Raw genomic sequence first — 20275 nt, 5'->3', positions numbered from 1 at the left:
GCAGCACTCTGATTATTAGGGAATTTGAGTATATTCTCATGTATTGACCAGCACATAGTTTTATTTTCTCTTTGTAAATTGTCTGTGTCCTTTGACTGTTGTTCCATCGGGGAAGTGTTTGTTGTTAGTTTTGTATATATGCATCCGTTTGTCATATAAATTCTGGATATCAAACTGTTAACTGACATATTTATTGCATATTTCTCTTTGCTTTTGATTTTTAAGATTGTTTTTGTTGTGCAAAATCCTTTTAATATGACAGGGTAAAAGTCGTTGGCTTTTGTCTTCAATGAATTCTTCTGTTTAAAAAATGTTCTACATACTTGAGATAAACATACTCCTTTTTTTAAAATGTTTTTTAAAAAAAGTTGTCACGTGTGATGTGAAGAATGGATCCAACTCCATTTTTTTTTGTCACATAGCTATTGAAGTTTTTACTGAAAAGGTATCCGATTCCCCAGTATTTAAATGTGGGTTTATCAAATATTCATCTTTTATATACACTGGGCTCTGTATATGGGTTCGTTATTTCATTGATCAGTTTCTCTGTTCCTTTCCCAACATCAGATAGGTTTAAAAAATTATTTAGAGCTTTCAAATTTAGGTTTTTTTTTTTTTGCTCTTCAATACTATTTAAACTGACAGTGGTCTGGCCATCATCTGATCATGTTAAAACAGGAAGATATGTGTCGTAGAAGTCAAATAATATGACTGGGAGGAAACTAATTCCTGGAAAATGAATTAAACTGATTACTCAAATGTTGAATCATTTTTATTTATTTAAGGGAATAACCAGCAAATGGCTATTAAGAATGAAGTAGAAAGTTGTGAAACTTTGAAAAAACAGGTTGATGCCAAACCTTCCTCAGAAAAGAAGATTCACAAAACACCTAAAGAAGATACATGTGGGAAACAGGATGTCCCTGCTTCAATCGAGGTCCGTATTCAGCTTTTCTTTCCTACTTTAAAGAAATTTTCAATTTAATATTAAAAAAGTGAAGGGTCAATACAGACTTGGTTGGTTCCTGTAGCTTTAAGAAGGAACATACACAACACTTACTAGCTGTGTGACTCCTGGTAAGTCACTTAACCCCAACTGCCTCACCAAAAAAAAAAAAAAGGCAATGTATGCATCTGTTAATTTTCAGGACTTGTAGAGAGTTTTTTTAAAAGTTGCCTTCCTGTTATCTTAGATGGGCTACTTAAATTCACAATAAAAATGTTGCATTTTCTTCTTTTGACAAGTGCATACCATATTGTGCGCCCTCAGTGGGAGACAAGGACCTTGCCCTCTTGGAACTTGCTGGATGGTTGGGGAAACAATACATGCTTGTGTGAGATGTTTAAGTGAATCATATAAGCCAGTGTCTGATCAGGTGCCAGCCTGATTGGGACAGACAGACATTAATCCGTGGGAAAGTTTATAGAGGAAAAAATCAGTGTGTATTGGAATGAGTGCAGATCAATTATTGGAGGCAGTAGCACTTGAGAGCTAGGGTAGCTGGAATTTAGAGATTCAGAAAGAAGGGAAGGAGTCAGCAGACCTGGGTTTGAATCCTGACAGTGAGTGTGACAGTGAGTAAAGTCACTTAGTTTCACTGGGCCAGAGCTTCCACATCTGTAAAATGGGGGTGAAGGGGGATGATGACCTGTAGCTCTATCTGCTTACAGGCTTGTTGTGAGGAAAGAACTTTGTCAATGTTTGGAACTAACTAGGGAAATGGGAGAAATCATATTGATGATGGTGAAATTATTAATATGGCATGGAGACATTAAATAACTTGTTAGAGGATAATGAGGGAACAAGCCTGAGCAAGTAGAGAATTCATGCCAAAGAGTAGTAAAAGACAAGATTGGGGAAAGTAAGATGGCACCAGACGATAGAGGGCTTTGATTGCCAGACAGAGGAGCTTAGACTTTTGTTTCTTATGGGGCCAGTAAAGGTTTTTGAGTGCTTCTGAAAGTCAGCCCCAAAACACTTATTAAGCACCTACTGTGTGCTGGGGATATGCTAGGGATACAGAAAAGAGCAAAAATAGGCCTTACTTTGAGGGAACTCACAGTCTAATGGGGGAGACAACCTGCATACCTCCATATACCGGCAAGATATATACAGGATAAATTGGAAATAACAAACAGAGGGAAGGCACCTACAGTATTTTAGGAAGATGTTCAGGATGGATTGGAAGAAGGAAGAGATAATACAGGGACACTAGGAGGTTATTTTAATGTTGTAGGCATAAAGTGATGAGAGCCTTGATGAGGGTTGTGGCAGGGGAGACAGGTAAGGAAAGGACAGATCTGAGAAACATTTTTGAAAAAAAATCAACAGGACTTGGTGTGACTAATTGGCTGCAGAAGTGAAGAAAAGCAAGCATCATTTTTAAAAAAAGTTTCTTTGCATACATCTGTACAGATAGCTACCAAGTCTTGAGCTCGTGTGTGTTTGGCAGAGTGGTGGGAGCACGAAGAGAAGCTGGAAAACCAGGAGAGCGTGGTGATTTGTGGTTCAGATGGACTTGAGTGCTCTTTCATCACACACGCATTTTTTTTTTTTGTCAGAGGAAGACCCTAAGGCCCAGAGAGGACAGTGACTTAATCACTTGCCTAAGGTCACACAGGTAGTGATGATGGATTTGGGGGGAATGGAAAGACATTCAGATTCAAATTATCCAGTAGACAGTTGAAGACACAACTATAGCTCAGGTGTATTAGATTTAGGAATCATTTACTTATTGGCGACCATGGAAGTGATTAAAACAGGTGAATTACCTGAAGTAGTGAATGTTAAGAAAGCAAAGGACAGAGCGGAGTGTTAGGGAATTGAAACAGTTGGCAGGTGATGGGAAGAAGAGGACCAAAGATAAGAGAAATCCTTCTTTGGGATAGAAAGAGCACCAGGAAATTGTTGTAGATTCAAGAAAAATTACAGGGTTGCATACCAGAGAATCTCAGTATTGGCAGGGACCTCAAGGACAGTTATTCCAACCTACAGCTGAGCAGGAAGCCCTTTTGAGATCCCCAACTCGTCATCCTTATTCTGCTTTAAGACTTCCATCGAAATAATGAAGAGCGAAGTGAACAGAACCAAGAGAACATTGTATATGGTAACAGCAGTGTTGTTTTTAAGACCAGCTTTCAGTGACCAAGTCCCTTTGACTATTATAAATACCCAAATTAACTACAAAAGAGCAATGAAGGAAGATGCTATCTTCATCCAGAGGAAGAACTGATAAATAGAAGTATGCGTGGTTTAGATCTACATATATATGTGTGTGTATGAATACGCATATATGTGTATATATATACACACACACACACATAGTTGTGTCTAATGGTAGCCATCTCTAGGGCTGGGGGGAAGGGAAAAAAGAGAAAGTTACATGATAACTTTATTATATATTTAAAAAGAAAAGTTGTATGTAATAGATTTTCTGTTTCATGTGCAATCTTTTTTTTCTATTCTACTTTGTTATGGAAATGCTTGTTTTATTTCTTAAGTTCAGAATAAAAATTCTAGAAAAAGAAAAGAAAAAAAAGACTTCCATCAATGAAGAACTGGAGTTCATCCTGAAAAGCAAATGCGTTTCACTTTTCTAATGGTTAGAAAATGCTTCTTTATGTTAAACAAAAATCAGCCAAATTTTAAAAATTCTAACTTTTGAAGTTTAGCTCTGCCCTCTGGGGCCAAGCAGAATGGATCCAATCAGTTTCCTGCATGGTATCCATTAGGTACATGAAGACAGATATCATTTCCCCTTTTTAGTCTCCTTTTCGCCCGGCTAATTACAGGATCACTGATTTAAAGTTAGAAGAGTTCCTTCACTAGATTCTCAAAAGGCATAGTTTTGGGTCCTCTGACCATCCTGGCCATCCTTCTTTGGCCATTCTCTGTCTTTTCTGAGTCCTTCCCTAGAATTTGGAACCTAGAACTGAATGCAGTAATCCAGATGGGGCTGGGGCCTGACCTGGAAAGAGGGTAATGGAACTAACCTTAATCATCATTCTGTGTACCATGCTTCCCTTATTGCAGCCAAAGGTTGCATGAGTATTTTTTAATTTCCCTTTCAGATTGAGCTTGTGATCCACTAAAATCCTCACTTCATTTTCACATGAACTATTGTCCTTCACGTCTTCCCCACCACGTACTTGTGTCACTGGTGTTTTGAACTCCTTGATGACTGTTCTTGATCTAGAAGTAGAAGAAGGGACCTCAAAAGTCGTGCAATTCAGCCCCCTCATTTTACACATGGTGACAATCAGGACTAAGTCACTTAAATGATTTGCCCAAGGTCTCCCAGGGGCTGAGCATCAGAGGTGAGATTTGAAACCAGGACCTCTGACACCCAGAGCCACTCTTTTTTTCTTCTGTACTAGACTGCCTCCCATTCTGTTTCACTAGATTTAAGCCTACTGTAAAGATCTTTTGGAATCTCATGTATGCCAACTACTCTCCTGGCCATCCCTCCCAACTTTTATGCCATCGAGAAGGCTGTATGAGTGATAAGGATACCTTCTTTTACACCTGACCTGATGCTGATGATGAGACAGTGCCATGATGATGAGGGCATGGCGACTCTTCCCTTTTCCTTAAGTGAGCTGCAGGGGGCAGCAGCTGACCACATCAGTGGCATTGATTTTTCTTTTCCTCTGCTGATCACGATTCTGAGTTTGGAATGAATGATTGTAGCCAGGCATGAGCTACAGGAGGAACAGAGGGGGAAAAGAACATGGGAGCCTGGGACTGTGGCTTTTGGTCCTGGGTACATAAACCGCATTCCTCCCAGAAAGGATTGTAAAGGCAAGGGTGGTGGGAGAGTGGGGGGCAGTAAGGGCACGGACAATTCTAATTTAGAGCTGCAGAAGCACAGGAGAAAATGAGAACTAGAAAGGTTATCTAGAACGCAGTTACTCAGTTGTTTTTCAGTGGTGTCCGACTTTTCATGATCCCATTTGGGATTTTCTTGGAAGAAATACTGGAGTGGTTTGCCATTTCCTTCTCCAGCTCATTTTACACAGCCCACAGGTAATAAGTTCAAGAGCTGGGACTCGAACCCTGGTCCATTATCTTTCATATATTTCTACCCTCTGCTATTTTTTTTCCTTTTCTCCTAGAGAGGTTTCTGCATTTAGCCTTCAAACGTGCTAGCTGTTCACTGTACGTACACCACATTCTATCTCTCCTGTGGCTCTCCCTCCCTCAGCTATAGCATCCTTTCAGAGCACAGGCCACATGCCATCCTCTCAACATGGCCTTACCTGATCCCCAAAGTTGGTAGCATTCTCTTGAAATTATTGTGCATGTGCTTGTGTCCATATGTGCTACATCCCCCAGAAGAATGAATGTAGACTCCTCTAGAATAGGGACGGTTTTGTATTTTGTCTTTGTGTCTCTAGTGCTCAGACCAGTGCGTTGTATATAATACGCACTTAATACATGCCTTTTTTTTTTATCAATATATAGTATGAGATGTTACAGGTAGCTGAATATGTGCTTTATCTGACTACACCTATCTGGGTAGAGGAGGAACCACGTATTTTATTTAAATTTTATTGCTTCCCCACAATTAGAAAAGTTTGTTGAACTGATTTTTTTTTAAATCGTGTCTTTAAAGACCCCCAAGAAGATCTCTGCCAACTTTGGGGATCAGATAAGGCCATGTTGAGAAGGTGCCATGTGGGCTGTGCTCTGAAAGGATGCTATAGGTGAGGGAGGGAGACCATGGGTGCAGAGCCACAGGAGAGATAGACTGTTGGTGTATGTACAGTGAACAGCTAGCATGTTTGAAGGCTAAATGGAGAAATCTCTGTAGGAGAAAAGGAAAAAAAGTATCAGAGGAAATATAACAGAAATGTCTGAAATGATCCTCTTTAGCTAAAAACACAAGTTGGTTTGGAACGTAGTAGTTTCTACCATCTAACAAAAGAGGCTTGATTTTTGTACTTAGGGTCCCCCCCCCCCAAATTAAAAAAGTAAATTCCCCCTGGGTTCTATTGAAGTGATTGCTGGTGGTGCTTCGGTAGTAATTCATGTGAATTGCAGAAACCCAGCCAACAGGTGAGGGGAGGAGGATTTATTGTGGTAGAATTTAACAGCACCTTGACCATAAATCTGGCAGATGTTTCTCATTTTTAGCCCATTAAGAATTTTTATAGACCAGGTTTTCTTCTCTCTCCAGGGATTGAGGGAGGTGGGGAGAGAGGAGGAATGCAAACACACTAGAGGTGGAGAAAGTTATGCCCAAGTTTCCAGTGGTTAAAAAAGGCCTGAATTCTGGGGATCAGGGTGGAATGAGGGCTTGAAAAGTGGATAGAGGTGGATCTGGAGGCAGGTGATTGCTGTGTCTTCATTGGTCTTTGGCTATACTGCATCACTGGCTGTTGTCTTTACTTTGCAGGAAGAAGATAGGAAGAAGAGACCGCAGGAAAAGAAGGATGGAAATCTCCCAAATCTAAATTGGAATAAAACTAGAACGTCTAGAAAAAACAAGAAAAAAAGTGTTACTGCTTCTGCAAGGTGTGTGTGTGTAACTCCACCCCCTTAAAAAAAAAAAAACAACAAAAATCCCAAACTAAACCCTAAACTGTCATGTCTTCATTTTCTTCCTAACTTTCCCCCACTTTTGCCTCTCTCCCCTCCCCCAAAGTTTGCTGGTTACCTGAAAATACAGTTTTGAGATAGGTGAAATATATCCTCAGGATTGTCAGTGTCCTCGATTATAGGTGCTCGTTTTTTTTTTAAAGGTTTACAGAAAAAAATAACCAAGGTTCAAATTTTACTTTTCACCAAGTTTGATTTTTTTTAAACAAAACACACATACACACACACACACACACACACACACACACAATCTTTTTTTTTTTTTTACAAACCCACATTCATCCATATCTAGCAACAAAACAAATTTAAATTTTACCTCCTATTGGTTCTTTAGGAAAAAATGACTAGAAAAGGCAGACGCTTTAGCTTTAAACATACATGTCCTGTTTTGTGCAAAATTTTCCCTTGCATTCAGGCAATTTGCCTGATGTAGAATTTAAATAATTACTCTCATCTCCAGTGTGGTTTGAATAGCCATTGACTAGTTTATCTGCCATAAGAAAAATGAAAACTCTGATTGCATTTTCTTGTTCCAGTATTTCATAGCAGTGGAAGGGGCAGAGGTAGTGAGCTTGGTAACAGAAAGAACTGGGTGTAAGTCCCTCATCCTTGCTCTGTGACCCTGGACAGGTCACTCCGAGCTGTAGGCAGCTCTCTGAAGACTCTTAAGTCACAGAGGAGAAGCTGGTTTGATTCCTTCTCCCCTCCCCCCACCCAAATCTCTCCACTTAACTTAGTATTTCATAAGAGTCAACCCTAAGGTACCCTTAAAAAAAACTTACTTTCCAACATAAGCATAGAGGAAGAAGTAAAGATTTTAAAGAGGAATTAAAATGTAGTTTTACCAATTAAATATTATGGCTACATGATTAACTTTAAAAGCAGAAGTCTGGCATGCCTGAGACGTAGGAGATGAAATGACTCGGTTTTGGTTTGTGGTTATGTATTATGTGAACTTTAAGGCCATGTGTCACAGTGAGAATGTCAAGAGAATGTAGTGTCTGGCAGCTGCTGGGGTCCTCCTTTGATGCTTCCTGGGCTTCTGGAGGGGACCCTGTTTTCTCAAAGGCTACTCCTATGGAGCCCAAACTCTTACAGATAAAGGCTTCAGGTTTTGGGTTCATTATGTGTCCTTCCAAAGACCAGTTTTAGTTAAGTTGGAACAAGCCTGAAAGATTTTTGGCCACAGCAATTTATTCAACTGTCAGTATCAACGAAGGTGTTGAGGGGTGGCAGTCTGTCTCTGTGGAGGAATTGTCCACATCACAGAGCTTTGAAATGTTGAAGTAGGTTAAATATCTAAGGAGTTGGCCTCTTTTTCTTCTGGCTTTCTTTTTGGAGGGGGCGTTATGGTGAACAGAGAAAAAGTCAAGTGAAGAAAAAAAGTAAATGAAAAGTATTCCATATTTCATTTATTTCTTTCACCTCTGTTTAATGATATTTTACACTTGTATAATACTTTAGAGTTTGCAAAGCATTTCTATGCCGTGATCTTCACAAGAACTCTATGTAGTGGACAAGAGTGGGATTCCTTTTTCCCAGTGGTGACTCTAACCAAAGTTCATCCAGCTTGATAGAATTTCCAAATCCTCCAGGTGTTCTGGCTTTTAGCATTGGGAATGCACGCACTCCCTCTCCCTCTCCCTCTCCCTCTCCCTCTCCCTCTCCCTCTCCTCTCCCTCTCCTCTCCCTCTCCCTCTCCTCTCCCTCTCCTCTCCTCTCCCTCTCCCTCTCTCTCCCTCTCTCCCTCCCTCTCTCCCTCCTCTCTCCCTCCCTCTCCCTCTCCCTCTCCCTCTCCCTCTCCCTCTCCCTCTCCCTCTCCCTCTCTTCCTCCCTCTCTCCCTCCCTCTCTCCCTCTCTTCCTCCCTCCCCTCTTTCTCTTTCTCTCTCTCTCCTCTCTCTTCCTTCCCCCTCTCTCTGTTTTTCTCTCTCTCTCTGTTTCTCTCTCTGTCTCTCTCTGTCTCTCTGTCTCTCTCTCTCCCCCTCTCTCCCTCTCTGTTTTTCTCCCTCTCTTTCCTCTCTCTTCCTTCCCCCCTCTCTCTCCCTCTCTCTCTCTCTGTGTCTCTGTCTCTGTCTGTCTGTCTGTCTGTCTCTCTCTCTCTCTCTCTCTCTCTCTCTCTCTCTCTCTTTCTCTCCCCCCTCCCTCTCTCCCTCTCTCCCTCTCTGTCTCTCTCCCTCTCTCTTTATCTCTCTTTCCCCTCCTCTCCATTTTTCTCTCTCTCCATGCCATCTTTTACATATATGTTTTCTTAATTACTTTGCTCTTAATTCTAAATTACTTTAGATGCTAAAATTGTACATTTTCCTATGTTCAGCTTAGTACCAAGTCCCTCAGCTAAAATAGGGCAGCTAGGTGGTGTAGTGGATAGAGTGCCAGGCCTCTATCTACTTCGAGTGGGACTCAATGATCTCTGAAATTTCTCCTCAGTCTAAAGTTCCATGATTCTGTTTAAAAAGTTATTTCCTTTCTCAGACTGTCAGAACAAATATCTTTTCAGTTCTTCTCCATCTCATTATCGCACGTCCTGTTGTACTGATAGCCCCAAGAACAGGAGGTCTAATGCAAGGCTTCTTTAATCTTTTCTGTATCGTGGACCTTTTGTTCAGTTTGGTGAAGCATGGACAAGTCACTTAACCCTATTTGTTTCAGTTCCCCGTCTGTCAGATGACCTGGAGGAGGAAATAGCGAACTACTCTAGAATCTTAGATGAGAAAACCACAAAAATGGGGTCATGAAACATTAGCTACAAAGACAACAAAAAAACCTAAAATAAGAAAGGGTAACAACAGCAGTAACAGCAGCTAACACTTACACACTGCTGAGTATGTGGCAGGCACTGTGCTAAGTGCTTTACAATTATCTCATGTGATCCTCACAGCAACCTTGAGAAGTAGGTGCCGACATTACTCCCGTTTTACAGATGAGGAAACTGAGGCAAACAGAGGTTAAGTGACTTGCCCAGAGTCACATGGCTTCTAAGTATCTGAGGTGGGATTTGAACTCAGGTCTTCCTGATGCCATGCCCAACGCTCTATCCACTGTGCCACCTAGGTTTCATCCATTAAGAATCTCTCTTCTGACATGCTGTAGGGAGAATGAGCACTAGACCTAACTTGTAGGCCTGGGTCTGCTAACTAGGTCATGTACAAGCTAGTTCTGAGACCTCTGTGAAGCAAGTCACTTTACATCTCATTTCTTCTATAAAATGAGACAGTGGGACTCGATGATCTCTGAAATTTCTCCTCAGTCTAAAGTTCCATGATTCTGTTTAAAAAGTTATTTCCTTTCTCAGACTGTCAGAACAAATCTCTTTTCAGTTCTTCTCCATCTCATTATTGCACATCCTGTTGTACTGATAGCCCCAAGAACAGAAGGTCTAATGCAAGACTTCTTTAATCTTTTCTGTATCATGGACCTTTTGTTCAGTTTGGTGAAGCATGGACTCTGGACCCCCTCCTCAGATCAGCATTTCTGAATGCATAAAATAAATATGTAGGATTACAAAGGGAATCAATCATACTGAAATACAGCTATCACAATATTTTTAAAAAACAAAATCACAGATATCAAATTAAGAACTTCTGGCTAATTTCAAATTTTAGCCTGTTTAGATATACTTATATACTCATACAATACATATATACATACACCCCCAAATATGTGTATGTGTACTTTTTATATGTATGCATGTATGTGCACACGTGCAAATGTACATTATATAAATGTATAGTTTACATGTATATTACATGCATGTATTTATTGCGTAATATACTTATGTGCCTATGTATGATATGTATAAACATTAGGATGTCACATTTATAGCTATATTTTGTATATATAAAGAAGACAGGCCATTTTATATGATTATTGTAGTATATGTTATCATATACACATATGTTGTGTGCAATTTATTATAATATTTTGTCTTATGTAGTAGTCATACGTGTGTGGTGAGAACATTAATGAGATGTTTGTGTCTGCTGTAGGGCTCCTGAACAGAATGAATCAAAGCACATGTGCACTGAATTTGAGAGGCTGGAGCTGAGAGGTAGCACTCCTCTGAGGAGCTGGTGTACGCAGAGCGGTACCGTGGACATTTGTAAAACAGAGCCCAAAGTTACTTCTGCAACCCCAGGAGAAACAGGTATGTTGTTATCCTGAGATATGAGAGGGGCATCTGTTAAGGCTTTCCTTTCCTCCTTTGTGAAGCATCTGGGTGCAGGAAGGTTAAACCCCTGGGTGAGCCTGTTTACCCCAAGACAGCATAAATCACAAATGTAACTGGATAATTTTAGGTAGAGGCATCTCTCACCTAGCTGTCTTCCCTGTATTTCCATCTTTGTGCACAGGGCGGAATGGAGCAGTGGGATTCTTGGTCCAGGCTCAGTCATCCACTAACTGGATCAGTGGGGATGGGACCAGAGGGACTGTGGAGGGGATCTGGTACCAGATCTTGGGCTGGACAAAAGGACAAGCCAGGGCTAATCCTGGCAGCTTGACTTTCCACTGTACTTTTTCTCCAAGCCGATCCTTATCAGGACCCAAAGCCAGTAGGGTGTTGATGTTAACAGATGGAAAGAAAGAGCCATTCTGTAATGTTTGGGTCGGAGCTGAAGTAAGCAAAGAAGCTGGATGATACCCATTGGAAAAACAAAAAACAAAAAAACCACAGCTGTATGTAATAGAGATTCAAATCTTCCCTTTCTGTTTTCCTTTGTGTAGGAAAATGTGTGTGTTGATGTTTGACAAGTTCATAATAATAAATAAGACTTTTTTTTTAAAAGAAAGGGGAAAAAATGACAGGAGTAGGAGACGTGGCTCTGTCTGTTCTGCCTGAGGCATTGGGAACAGCTGCCTAACCACCCTGCATTGCTAACCCTGTCTCTTTTGCCTGTCTTCTGATGCGTCTTATTGGTGCTGACCTTACTGGGTTTTCTTAAAAGAAAGTATTTCCAGAACTCTTTGGCTTGTTAAGGTTATATATTGCTTTTTACTGCTGTGACTTTAACTTTTTGGCAAAACTAAGAATATTTAATTTTGTGAGTGTGGGGAAAAAACAAGGGAATTGATTAGTTTCTGTGAGCTGAGACCCTGCCTCAGACATAGGCATACTAGATAGTTGCCTATATGGTGTGATTTTAAGTGAATCTGAAAGGCCTCCCTTACCTCAAAATCTCCCCCACTAGTATGTAAAATTCTCTTATTAAATAGCTCATTCTTTTCCTTCTGATTGAAAGCCTCTTATAGAGATGTTCCCTGAATTATTATATTCGTATATTTTATATTTTTATATTATGGTGCATAATTATTAACATATTACATCTTTAATAACTTAGTATGAATGAGTTTCCTCAGATGGCTTCTTACCTGGAGAAGCTTTCTGAGTCTCAGTTTCTTCACCTGTGTAATGGGTTGGATCAGATACTTTCTAGGGCCCCTTCTAGCTCTGTTATGTCTATCTAACAAGAGATGTTTCAAGGAAGAAATACTTTAGGTACCTGTGAGGTAGAGAAGGAGGTCTCTGAGGTGGATATAGAAAGGAGAAAAAGGGGTGGGGGGGAGTCAAAGCTAACAGGTAAATTTGACTTTTTTCCAAGTGTTTCCTGAGGGGTGGGCAGCTGAGTCTCATATGGAAGACAGAAGAGTCCATTCATGAGTAGAGCTAGATTTTCAGTGTGTTGGAGTCAATAGTGAGCAGCTTAGGGAAAACCTTTGAAATGCTTTTCTGTCTCGTTTCTTCCAGAAGGTCATTACCAGCGGCCTAAAAAGAAATGTGGAGACAAGTTTTGTTCGGATTCCAGCTCAGACTGTGGCAGCTCTTCAGGGAGTGTGCGGGCCAGCCGGGGCAGCTGGGGCAGCTGGAGCAGCACCAGCAGCTCCGATGGAGACAAAAAACCCGTGCTTCCTACTCGGCACTTCCTGCCTTCCCGTGAGTAGTGGGACAGCCCCTGCCGGGCCAGCCCACCTGGCCCTTCCTGTGGGGACAGGGCACCAAGGGGCCCCTGCTTCTGGGTGCCCACAGCAGGAGTGAGGGGGCGGATTGTGGAATACAGATGTCTCATAGAGGGGTAGCAGAGTCCTTCTTTACCCTAGGGAAGCAGATAAATGGGGGAGAAGACACGCCCTCCCTAACTCTTAAGGATTTGTCTTGATGCTCTGTTCAGACGGGGACTTGGTTCATGTAATAGTTTCCCTCCTTTCCCCACCCTCCCCAGTTCTATTCATCCTTTTTAATGAGGAAGGATGAATGATTTAAGGATGAATTCCTGTTTGTCTTTTTTTAATGATGCCCATTGCACAAAACAAAAAAAGAAAAAAAAATCCCTTCAGTCAAAAAAAAAAAAGCTTTCTTAGGCCCTTTCTTCTCTGGTGTATATTGACTGGTGCTAACCCCTCCATCTTTTAAACAGTTCTACTCTCAGGTAGCTAAGTGGTTCAGGGGGTAGAGCCCTGGGTCTAGAGTCAGAAAGACCTGAATTCAAATCCAGCCTCAGACATTAACTAGCTGTATGACCCTGGGCAAGACACTTAACTTTAACCTGCCTCAATTTCCTCATATGTAAAATGGGTATAATAATGACACCCAGCTCTGTAAAAGGAAGATAATATTACCAACCTCCCAGTGTTGTTGTAAAGACCAAGTAATAAAATTTATTTATGAATAAAAATTTGTAAAAGTGCTTAGCATGTAGTAGGCACTATATAAATACTTGTTTCCTTCTTTGTCTTCCCATTATCATCACTTGGGTGTTTTCTCCTTTCAGAAAGCTAAGTTAATATGGAAGTGTTAGTTTTCCCTCCAAAGTTACATTCTTGAGAGAAATCATAATTTTTTTTAAACAAGGCAGAACTTATTTCTCATGGATCCATTGACTGATTTCTTTCAAGGCCCTACTGTTATGTCTGGAGGCAGATGACCTGGATTAAAATTCATACTCTGACCACTCACTACCTGTATGACCTGGACAAGTTATTTTTAACCTGTTTTTGCCTCGATTTCCTTTTCTGTAAATTGACTTTTGTGGGGTAAGATGTCTCTCAGTTCCTTTCCAACCCTAAACCCATCATTCTATGATCTCCATAGCTATAGAGACATTTACATGACTGCTTTTTTGAATAATTCATAGAGAATGGTTAAATGGTTTAACAATGGCATAAGTCTCTGGGATCTAGGCAATTCTCTGAGACTGTGCAGTGGCAGAGAAAGTGTTGATCTGCATTGATTGGTAGAGGGATTTTCCTCACCGATAATCCCAGAGCCAGCCCCTGTATCTTTTGCTGTTTTAATTTCCTGTGACTGTCTTATGTATACTTGCAAATCTTAAAAATCCCATTCCAAGGATTTATGATTCATTGGTATGCGTGCTTTTCTGTGTCTGTGTATGTGAGGCTGCCCCTTAGATGGCAGATACGGTCCTTACTGACGCATCTTCTGCATGGTAGAGACAGCCAGAATCTTCATTCCATTGCCTTTCACACCATCGTGAGCCTTCAGAGCAGGATTTTAGCGGAGGGCTTTAAAAACAACAACAAAAAATAATAAACAAGTACTGTAAATAAACAAGTATCCCAAAATAGAGGGTCTCTGTTTTGTCTCTGTAATGTGGCTGAGTATAAAATGAGAATGCTCAGATCAGTAGTTCTCCCTTATTTTCAGTAAAAGCATCTTATCTGTGAATAACCTTTTAATACTTCCAGAGCACTTTCCTTACAATATCCCTGTGAGAATGAGGCACAGATAGTATAAGTATCATCATCTCAGTTTGACAGGGGGGAGCTCTGAGTCTCAGAGAGGCTGTGCCTTGTCCAGGCTAGACTACTAAGTGTTAGAGGCAGGCTCTGTGACTGCCTTTCCACGCGTATATAGCCATTGAGAAAATAGCAACAGACAGACCTGGTCTTGATTCAGTCATTTGAATATCAATGTCAGTTTAAAATAGGAAGAAACATTTGGTGTGAGGTTAAAAAAGTATGTACTTAATACCTATTATATACAATTGAAATTTAAAAAAAAATCTTTTATTAGTTATCTTATTCAGGTGAAAATATATCTTTTAAAGAACTCTTAAAAAAACCCAACCACCTCTACAACAAATCCCCACATTCACCATTTCCATATAAACGTGTCTTATTCTGGATGTTAAGTCCATCGTGTCTCTGGCAAGAGGTTAGCTGATTCATCTTCAGTTTTGTGGTTTGGACTTGGTGGTTTATCATAACATTAATTATCCATGAAGTCTTTCAGAGTTTTCCTTCTTTATAATATTGTCATTGTATAAATTGTTCTTCTGTTTCTGCTCACTTCATTCTGTGTCAGGGCATAGAATTCTCTTCCTGGTGTCTTCAGAAGCTATCAATGTTGTCAACATTCCATCATGTTCAAATGGCTTCATTTGTTTAGCCACACCCCATAGTGGGGCACCTACCTAGTACAGAAAGTTGGGGGCTACAACAGAGATACACAAATATTTTTGTGCGTAGGAATCATATTCTTCTTCCTTTGTTCTCAGGTGAGAACATTTCACAAACTGATTTTCCATCTGAAACCCCTATTACTTTGAATCTGTCCCACAACATCTGCAACCCAAGGTAAGTTGCTTTTTAATTTTTTCTTAATAATATATACTCTACTATTTATAGTTTTTCAACAGCTTGATTCTTCAAAGTTATTTCTTGCCATGGAAAACGGGAGGTTTTTTTGATTTTAAGGATTGTGAGTGAGTCATCCACATTAATAATTGCTGTTCGCAACTTGGCCCTATCTTTTATCATCATTATATATTGGGGGGTTTTTTCCCCCCAGACTCTGCAGTCCATCCAGATGGGACTTTCCTCTGTTTCTCACACATGTCATCTCTCAAGCCTGGTATATAGTGTTCCCTCACCTCCACCTCATAGAATCTCTGTCTTTAAAACACAGCTGAAACATCACCTTCTACATGAATCTTTTTATGATCCCCTCACTGGTTCCCTCCCTCCCACACTACCCTGTATTTAGCCATTTTGTATTATTTTACACCTACACCCACACCCACACAGACACACACACATATGTAATCTCTCTTCTTACATGTGTACAGTTCTTTTCCCCCAACAGAATGTAAGCCCCTTGAGAGTAGAGATTGTTTCATTCTTTATATTTCTTTTTTTTTTTTTTTTTAGGTGAGGCAGTCAGGGTTAAGTAACTTGCCCAGGGTCACACAGCTAGTGTCAGGTGTCTGAGATCAGATTTGAACTCAGGTCCTCCTGACTTCAGGGCCGGTGCCCTATCTACTTTGCCACTCAGCTGCCCTTATTCTTTATGTTTCTCTTGTCAAAGCCTAGCACAGTGCCTGTCACAGAGTAGGCCCTTAGTGCTTTTTGACTGATTGATATAGGTAATTATCCTGCCAAGTAAATTCCATTATGGGTTCTCAGCCCAGTGATTCTCCCCCCCCCCCAATAGCTTATCAGTTCCATAAACATTTGTTAAGCACCTGCTTTGTACCAGTACTCTGCTGGGGACTGAGGGTAGAAGACCAAAATAAACTATCCCTACCGTCAGGAAGCTTACACTTTTACTGGGTGGTGGTGGGAGGGAGATAGAACATATATAAAGATAAACATAGTTTGGGGCAGCTAGGTGGTGGCACCAGCCATGAAGTCAGGAAGACCTGAGTTCAAATCCGGCCTCAGACCAAACACTTGACACTTACTGGCTGTATGAACCTGGGCAAGTCACTTAACCCCAATTGCCAAAAAAGCAAACAAACAAAAAAAGATAAGCGTAGTTCTAGGTAAAATGGGGAAGAATAGAGCAGTAGGCCCTGGACTTGGGAAAGACTAATCAGGGAAGGTTTTAGGGGAAGGGGTGTTTTGTGCAAATACATGGAGGCAGATGATGGGTGCAGATTTCAGAAACTGTCTAATAGTCCAGTTTGGCCAGAAAGTTGAATGCACCAACGGAAATATTATGAACTAAGTGTGGAAAGGTGGTTTAAAGCCAGGTTTTGGAGGTCCTTGGATTCCAGGCTAAGGAGTTAGCATGTTATTCTATAAAGGAAATGGGAAATCTCTGAAGGCTTATGATCCGGGGAATGATATAGTCGATGTTATTAAGACCTTCATCTTAAGGAGATGATTTTGAAAGATGTGTGAAGAATGGATTGGAAGGAGAAAAGACTAGAATGGAGGAGACAGATTAGGAGGATCTTGTCATAATCCAGGAAAGACCTTCATTAGGAAGTTATCAATTTGAGTAGAGAGAATTTAGAGATGTAGATGCAAGAGGATGAGAGATGCAGAATCAAGAAGGCTTGGCACCTGATTGGGTAGATTGGATTTGAGAGAGATGGGGAGCAAGGGGTAGGGGTGACTCTGAGGTTACAAGTTTGCATGCCTGGAAGGATGGTGGTGCTCTAACAAATCAAGAGGAAAGATAGAGAGTCTTTTTCTGGGTCATGTTGAGTTTGAAATGTAGTAGTAATGGCTGGCATTTTTATCACTTTAAGGTTGGTGAAGCACTTTAGATACAGTGTCCTCACAACAACTCTAGGTTGTAGGTGGCATTATCATTCCCATTTTATAAATGAGGAAACTGAGGCAGAGATTTTTTTTTATACGTGACTTGCCGGCATCACACATCTAGTCACTGTCTGAGGTGCAATTTATCATTTATTCTAAATCCAGAATTCTTGCTACCCGACTCTAATGCAAGAGCATGAAATGTAAGGGCAGAAATAGAAACATCCCTGCCATGCCTATTGACTTGGAAAATCTCAAATCAACATTATGTATTATCTTATGTTTCATTAAACATTTATCGGTTATATTTTAATCCAGTGGCCCATATGGCTGCAACGGTGACACCTGCTCTGCCTGTATAGTTCAGTGTACTGGTTCCTTGTTTGCCAATGAGACAGCCTCTTCGGGAAATATCTGTGAAAACCGGCAAGTCTATAAGGAGCAGGGACCCAGCTGACGGGAGGATGGGCCGGTGCTGCACCATTGTTACAGTCTGAATAGAAATTGAAGACTTAACTGTTGAGACTAAGAAAATGTTATTGTATAATGTCGCTAACCATAGCTAACATTTATATAGTTCTTATTATATGCCAGAAATTGTGCTAAATGCTTTACGATAATTATGTTATTTGATCCTCACAACAACCCTGGGAGGAAAGGGCTATTGTTATCCCCCATTTTACAGTTGATAAGGCAAGTAGAAATTAAGTAACTTGCCCAGGGTCACGCAGCTAATCTGAGGCTGGATTTGAACTCAGGTCTTTCTAAAGTGCTCTAGCTACTGTGTCATCTAACTGTTCCCTCTAGGAACCTAAAAGAGCTCTTGTTTGTTGTATTACTTTTTTTCCAATTGCGTCTGATTCTCGGCAACCCCATGTGAGGTTTTCTTGGCAAAGACACTGTAGTGGTTTGCCACTTCCTTCTCCAGCTCATTTTACAGATGAGAAAATTGAGGCAAACAGGGTTAAGTGACTTTCCCAGGGTCCCACAGCTAATAAGTGTCTAAGGCCAGAGTTGAACTCAGGAAGATGAGTCTTCCTGACTCCAGGCCTGGCACTGTATCCACTGAGCCACCTAGCTGCCCAGAAGAGCCTCACATGTTTATATTTTCTCCATGGATTGAATTCTGACTTCCCAAAACAAAACAAAAACCAGCCCCTGTGGTGACAGAAGGGAGATGTGAGCAGGGTTCATAGCTGCCTGCTACCCTGGGGAAGGGCAAGAGGGTATTTTGACACTGCTGAACTTATTAAACGGGAAATGTGGCTAGTACCCAATGGAACCTATAGCCAAAGCATCTTTTAATGGGAAAACAATAACTGAGGGGGAGAGTCAGTGCCAACAACTTAGAGGATTTGAAACTAATAGGTAAACTACGGTCATTTAATTTTTCTTAATGTGACCCTCTTTATTGGCGTTATGTGAATGTGTAGAGGGGCCTCCTCAGTAACCCCGTACCAGAGACTTCTCTCGGAAACCTTTTCAGCTCTCAAAGATGAAATCATGCAAAACCTAAAACTTTCTATTCCAGAATGAAAATCATTTTTGACATTTCTAACATTTTCCTTTTCAAATTAAGTGTTTTTGATTGCTTTTTTTATAAGTCATTCTCAGATCTCCTTCCAAGCAGTTACATAGAAATATCAGATAGATTGACTGCACCTGAGAGTCACTCACTGAACATTTATTTAGTGCCTACCACATGCCAGTCACTGTCCTTAGTGCTAGGGATATGAAAAAGAGGCAAAAAAAAAATTTGGAACTTAGAGTTTAATGGAAGAGACTACAAGCAAACAGATAGGTACAAACAAGCTGTGTACAGGATAAATGTGGTGGTTTTTTTTTTGTTAGGCAGTTGGGGTCAAGTGACTTGCCCAGGGTCACACAGCTGGTAAGCGTCAAGTGTTTGGTCTGAGGCCGAATTTGAACTCAGGTACTCCTGACTTCAGGGCCGGTACTCTATCCACTGTGCCACCTAGCTGCCTCTGGATAAATGAATAATTAAGAGAGGGAAGTTGCTAGAATTAAGAGGAATTGTAGAAGGTAATATTTTAGTTGGGACTTAAGGAAGCCAGAGAAGCCATCAGGTGGCAGTAAGGAGGGAGAGCATTCCAGACATGGGGGACAGCCAAAGAAAACAGCTGGAGGGGAAGGATGGAGTGTCTTGACATGGAACAGCCAGGAGGCCAATGTCTCTAGATCAAAGAGCATGTGATGGGGAGTAAGGTGTAAGAAGACTGGAAAGGTAGGACGGGGCTGGGTTATAAAGGGCTTTCCTTAGCAAACAGAAGATTTTGGGTCCGGTCCTAGAGGCAGTAGTTGGGGACCACTGGAGTTGATTGATGTCTCTAATGGATATCTAATCCCCATTTCTCTGGGACCATTATTGGTTGTTCTTTATTCGGAGGTGAGAGGCCCTGGAGTGAGCATTTTGGCAGTTATCTGGCTTCATGATCCATCCTCAGACCCTTCCTAGCCCTGTGAGCCTCAGCAGGTCACTCGGGCTCTTTTCACCCTGCAGTCTCCCTCATCTGGGGGGGGGGGGGTCGGCGATAATAGCACCTACCTCCCGGGGCTGTTGTGAGGATCGCATGAAGATCTTACCTGCAAAGCGATTGGCAAACCTAAATAAATGCACGCTCTTACTGTTTGCATTGTTCTTTTGGTTCTGCTTATCTCAGGATGTGGCAGCTCATAAATATCTTCCCATGTTTGTCCACATTCCTCATCTTCATCATTTGTTGCTGCCCAGTAATATTCCATTATATTCATATCGCACAGGTTATTCAGCCATTCCCCCCTTTTTTCCCCATTTTTTCAGCAGAGACATGAATACCATCCCTCAGTATGCAGAAACGCTTTGTCCCAGCTTCCCAGACGTGACGTCAGATCCTGATAAAAACAAAGGTGAGTTACATGATCATCACTCTTCAGGTTTTGCAACAGACAACAGCTGCGTTGTGGTCAGGGTAAGTAAGAGAGTGACATGGGTGGTGGGTGTAGACTGAGATGGAGGTAGGTGACTTAAGTCCATGCTCAGGGCTTGCCCACGGTACTGCTGATGCCTGAATTCAGATTGAAGAGCGCTCAGAGGACCCCAGGATACTTTTATAGCAGCATCTAGGGCTGGAAAACCTGGTACCCTTTACAGAATTTCTGTGTGTTGAAGG

General features: G+C 41.1%; 1 protein-coding gene across 1 annotated transcript in view; it reads left to right on the top strand.

Moving 5' to 3' along the window:
- The window catches only part of TMEM131L (transmembrane 131 like), a 170306-nt gene that overhangs the window by 141487 nt on the left and 8544 nt on the right, over positions 1-20275 (top strand). Inside the window, 6 exon segments of the mRNA XM_020993980.2 lie at positions 786-937; positions 6399-6517; positions 10589-10746; positions 12346-12531; positions 15113-15191; positions 19930-20012. Coding sequence (XP_020849639.1) covers positions 786-937; positions 6399-6517; positions 10589-10746; positions 12346-12531; positions 15113-15191; positions 19930-20012 — 777 coding nt within the window.

The sequence above is a fragment of the Phascolarctos cinereus genome, unplaced genomic scaffold, assembly GCF_003287225.1.
Source record: "Phascolarctos cinereus isolate Bilbo 61053 unplaced genomic scaffold, phaCin_HiC Scaffold_9;HRSCAF=440, whole genome shotgun sequence".
Classification (NCBI taxonomy): Eukaryota; Metazoa; Chordata; class Mammalia; order Diprotodontia; family Phascolarctidae; genus Phascolarctos; species Phascolarctos cinereus.
Note: the sequence above shows the minus strand (reverse complement) of the source record. Positions and strands in the feature narration are given on the sequence as shown.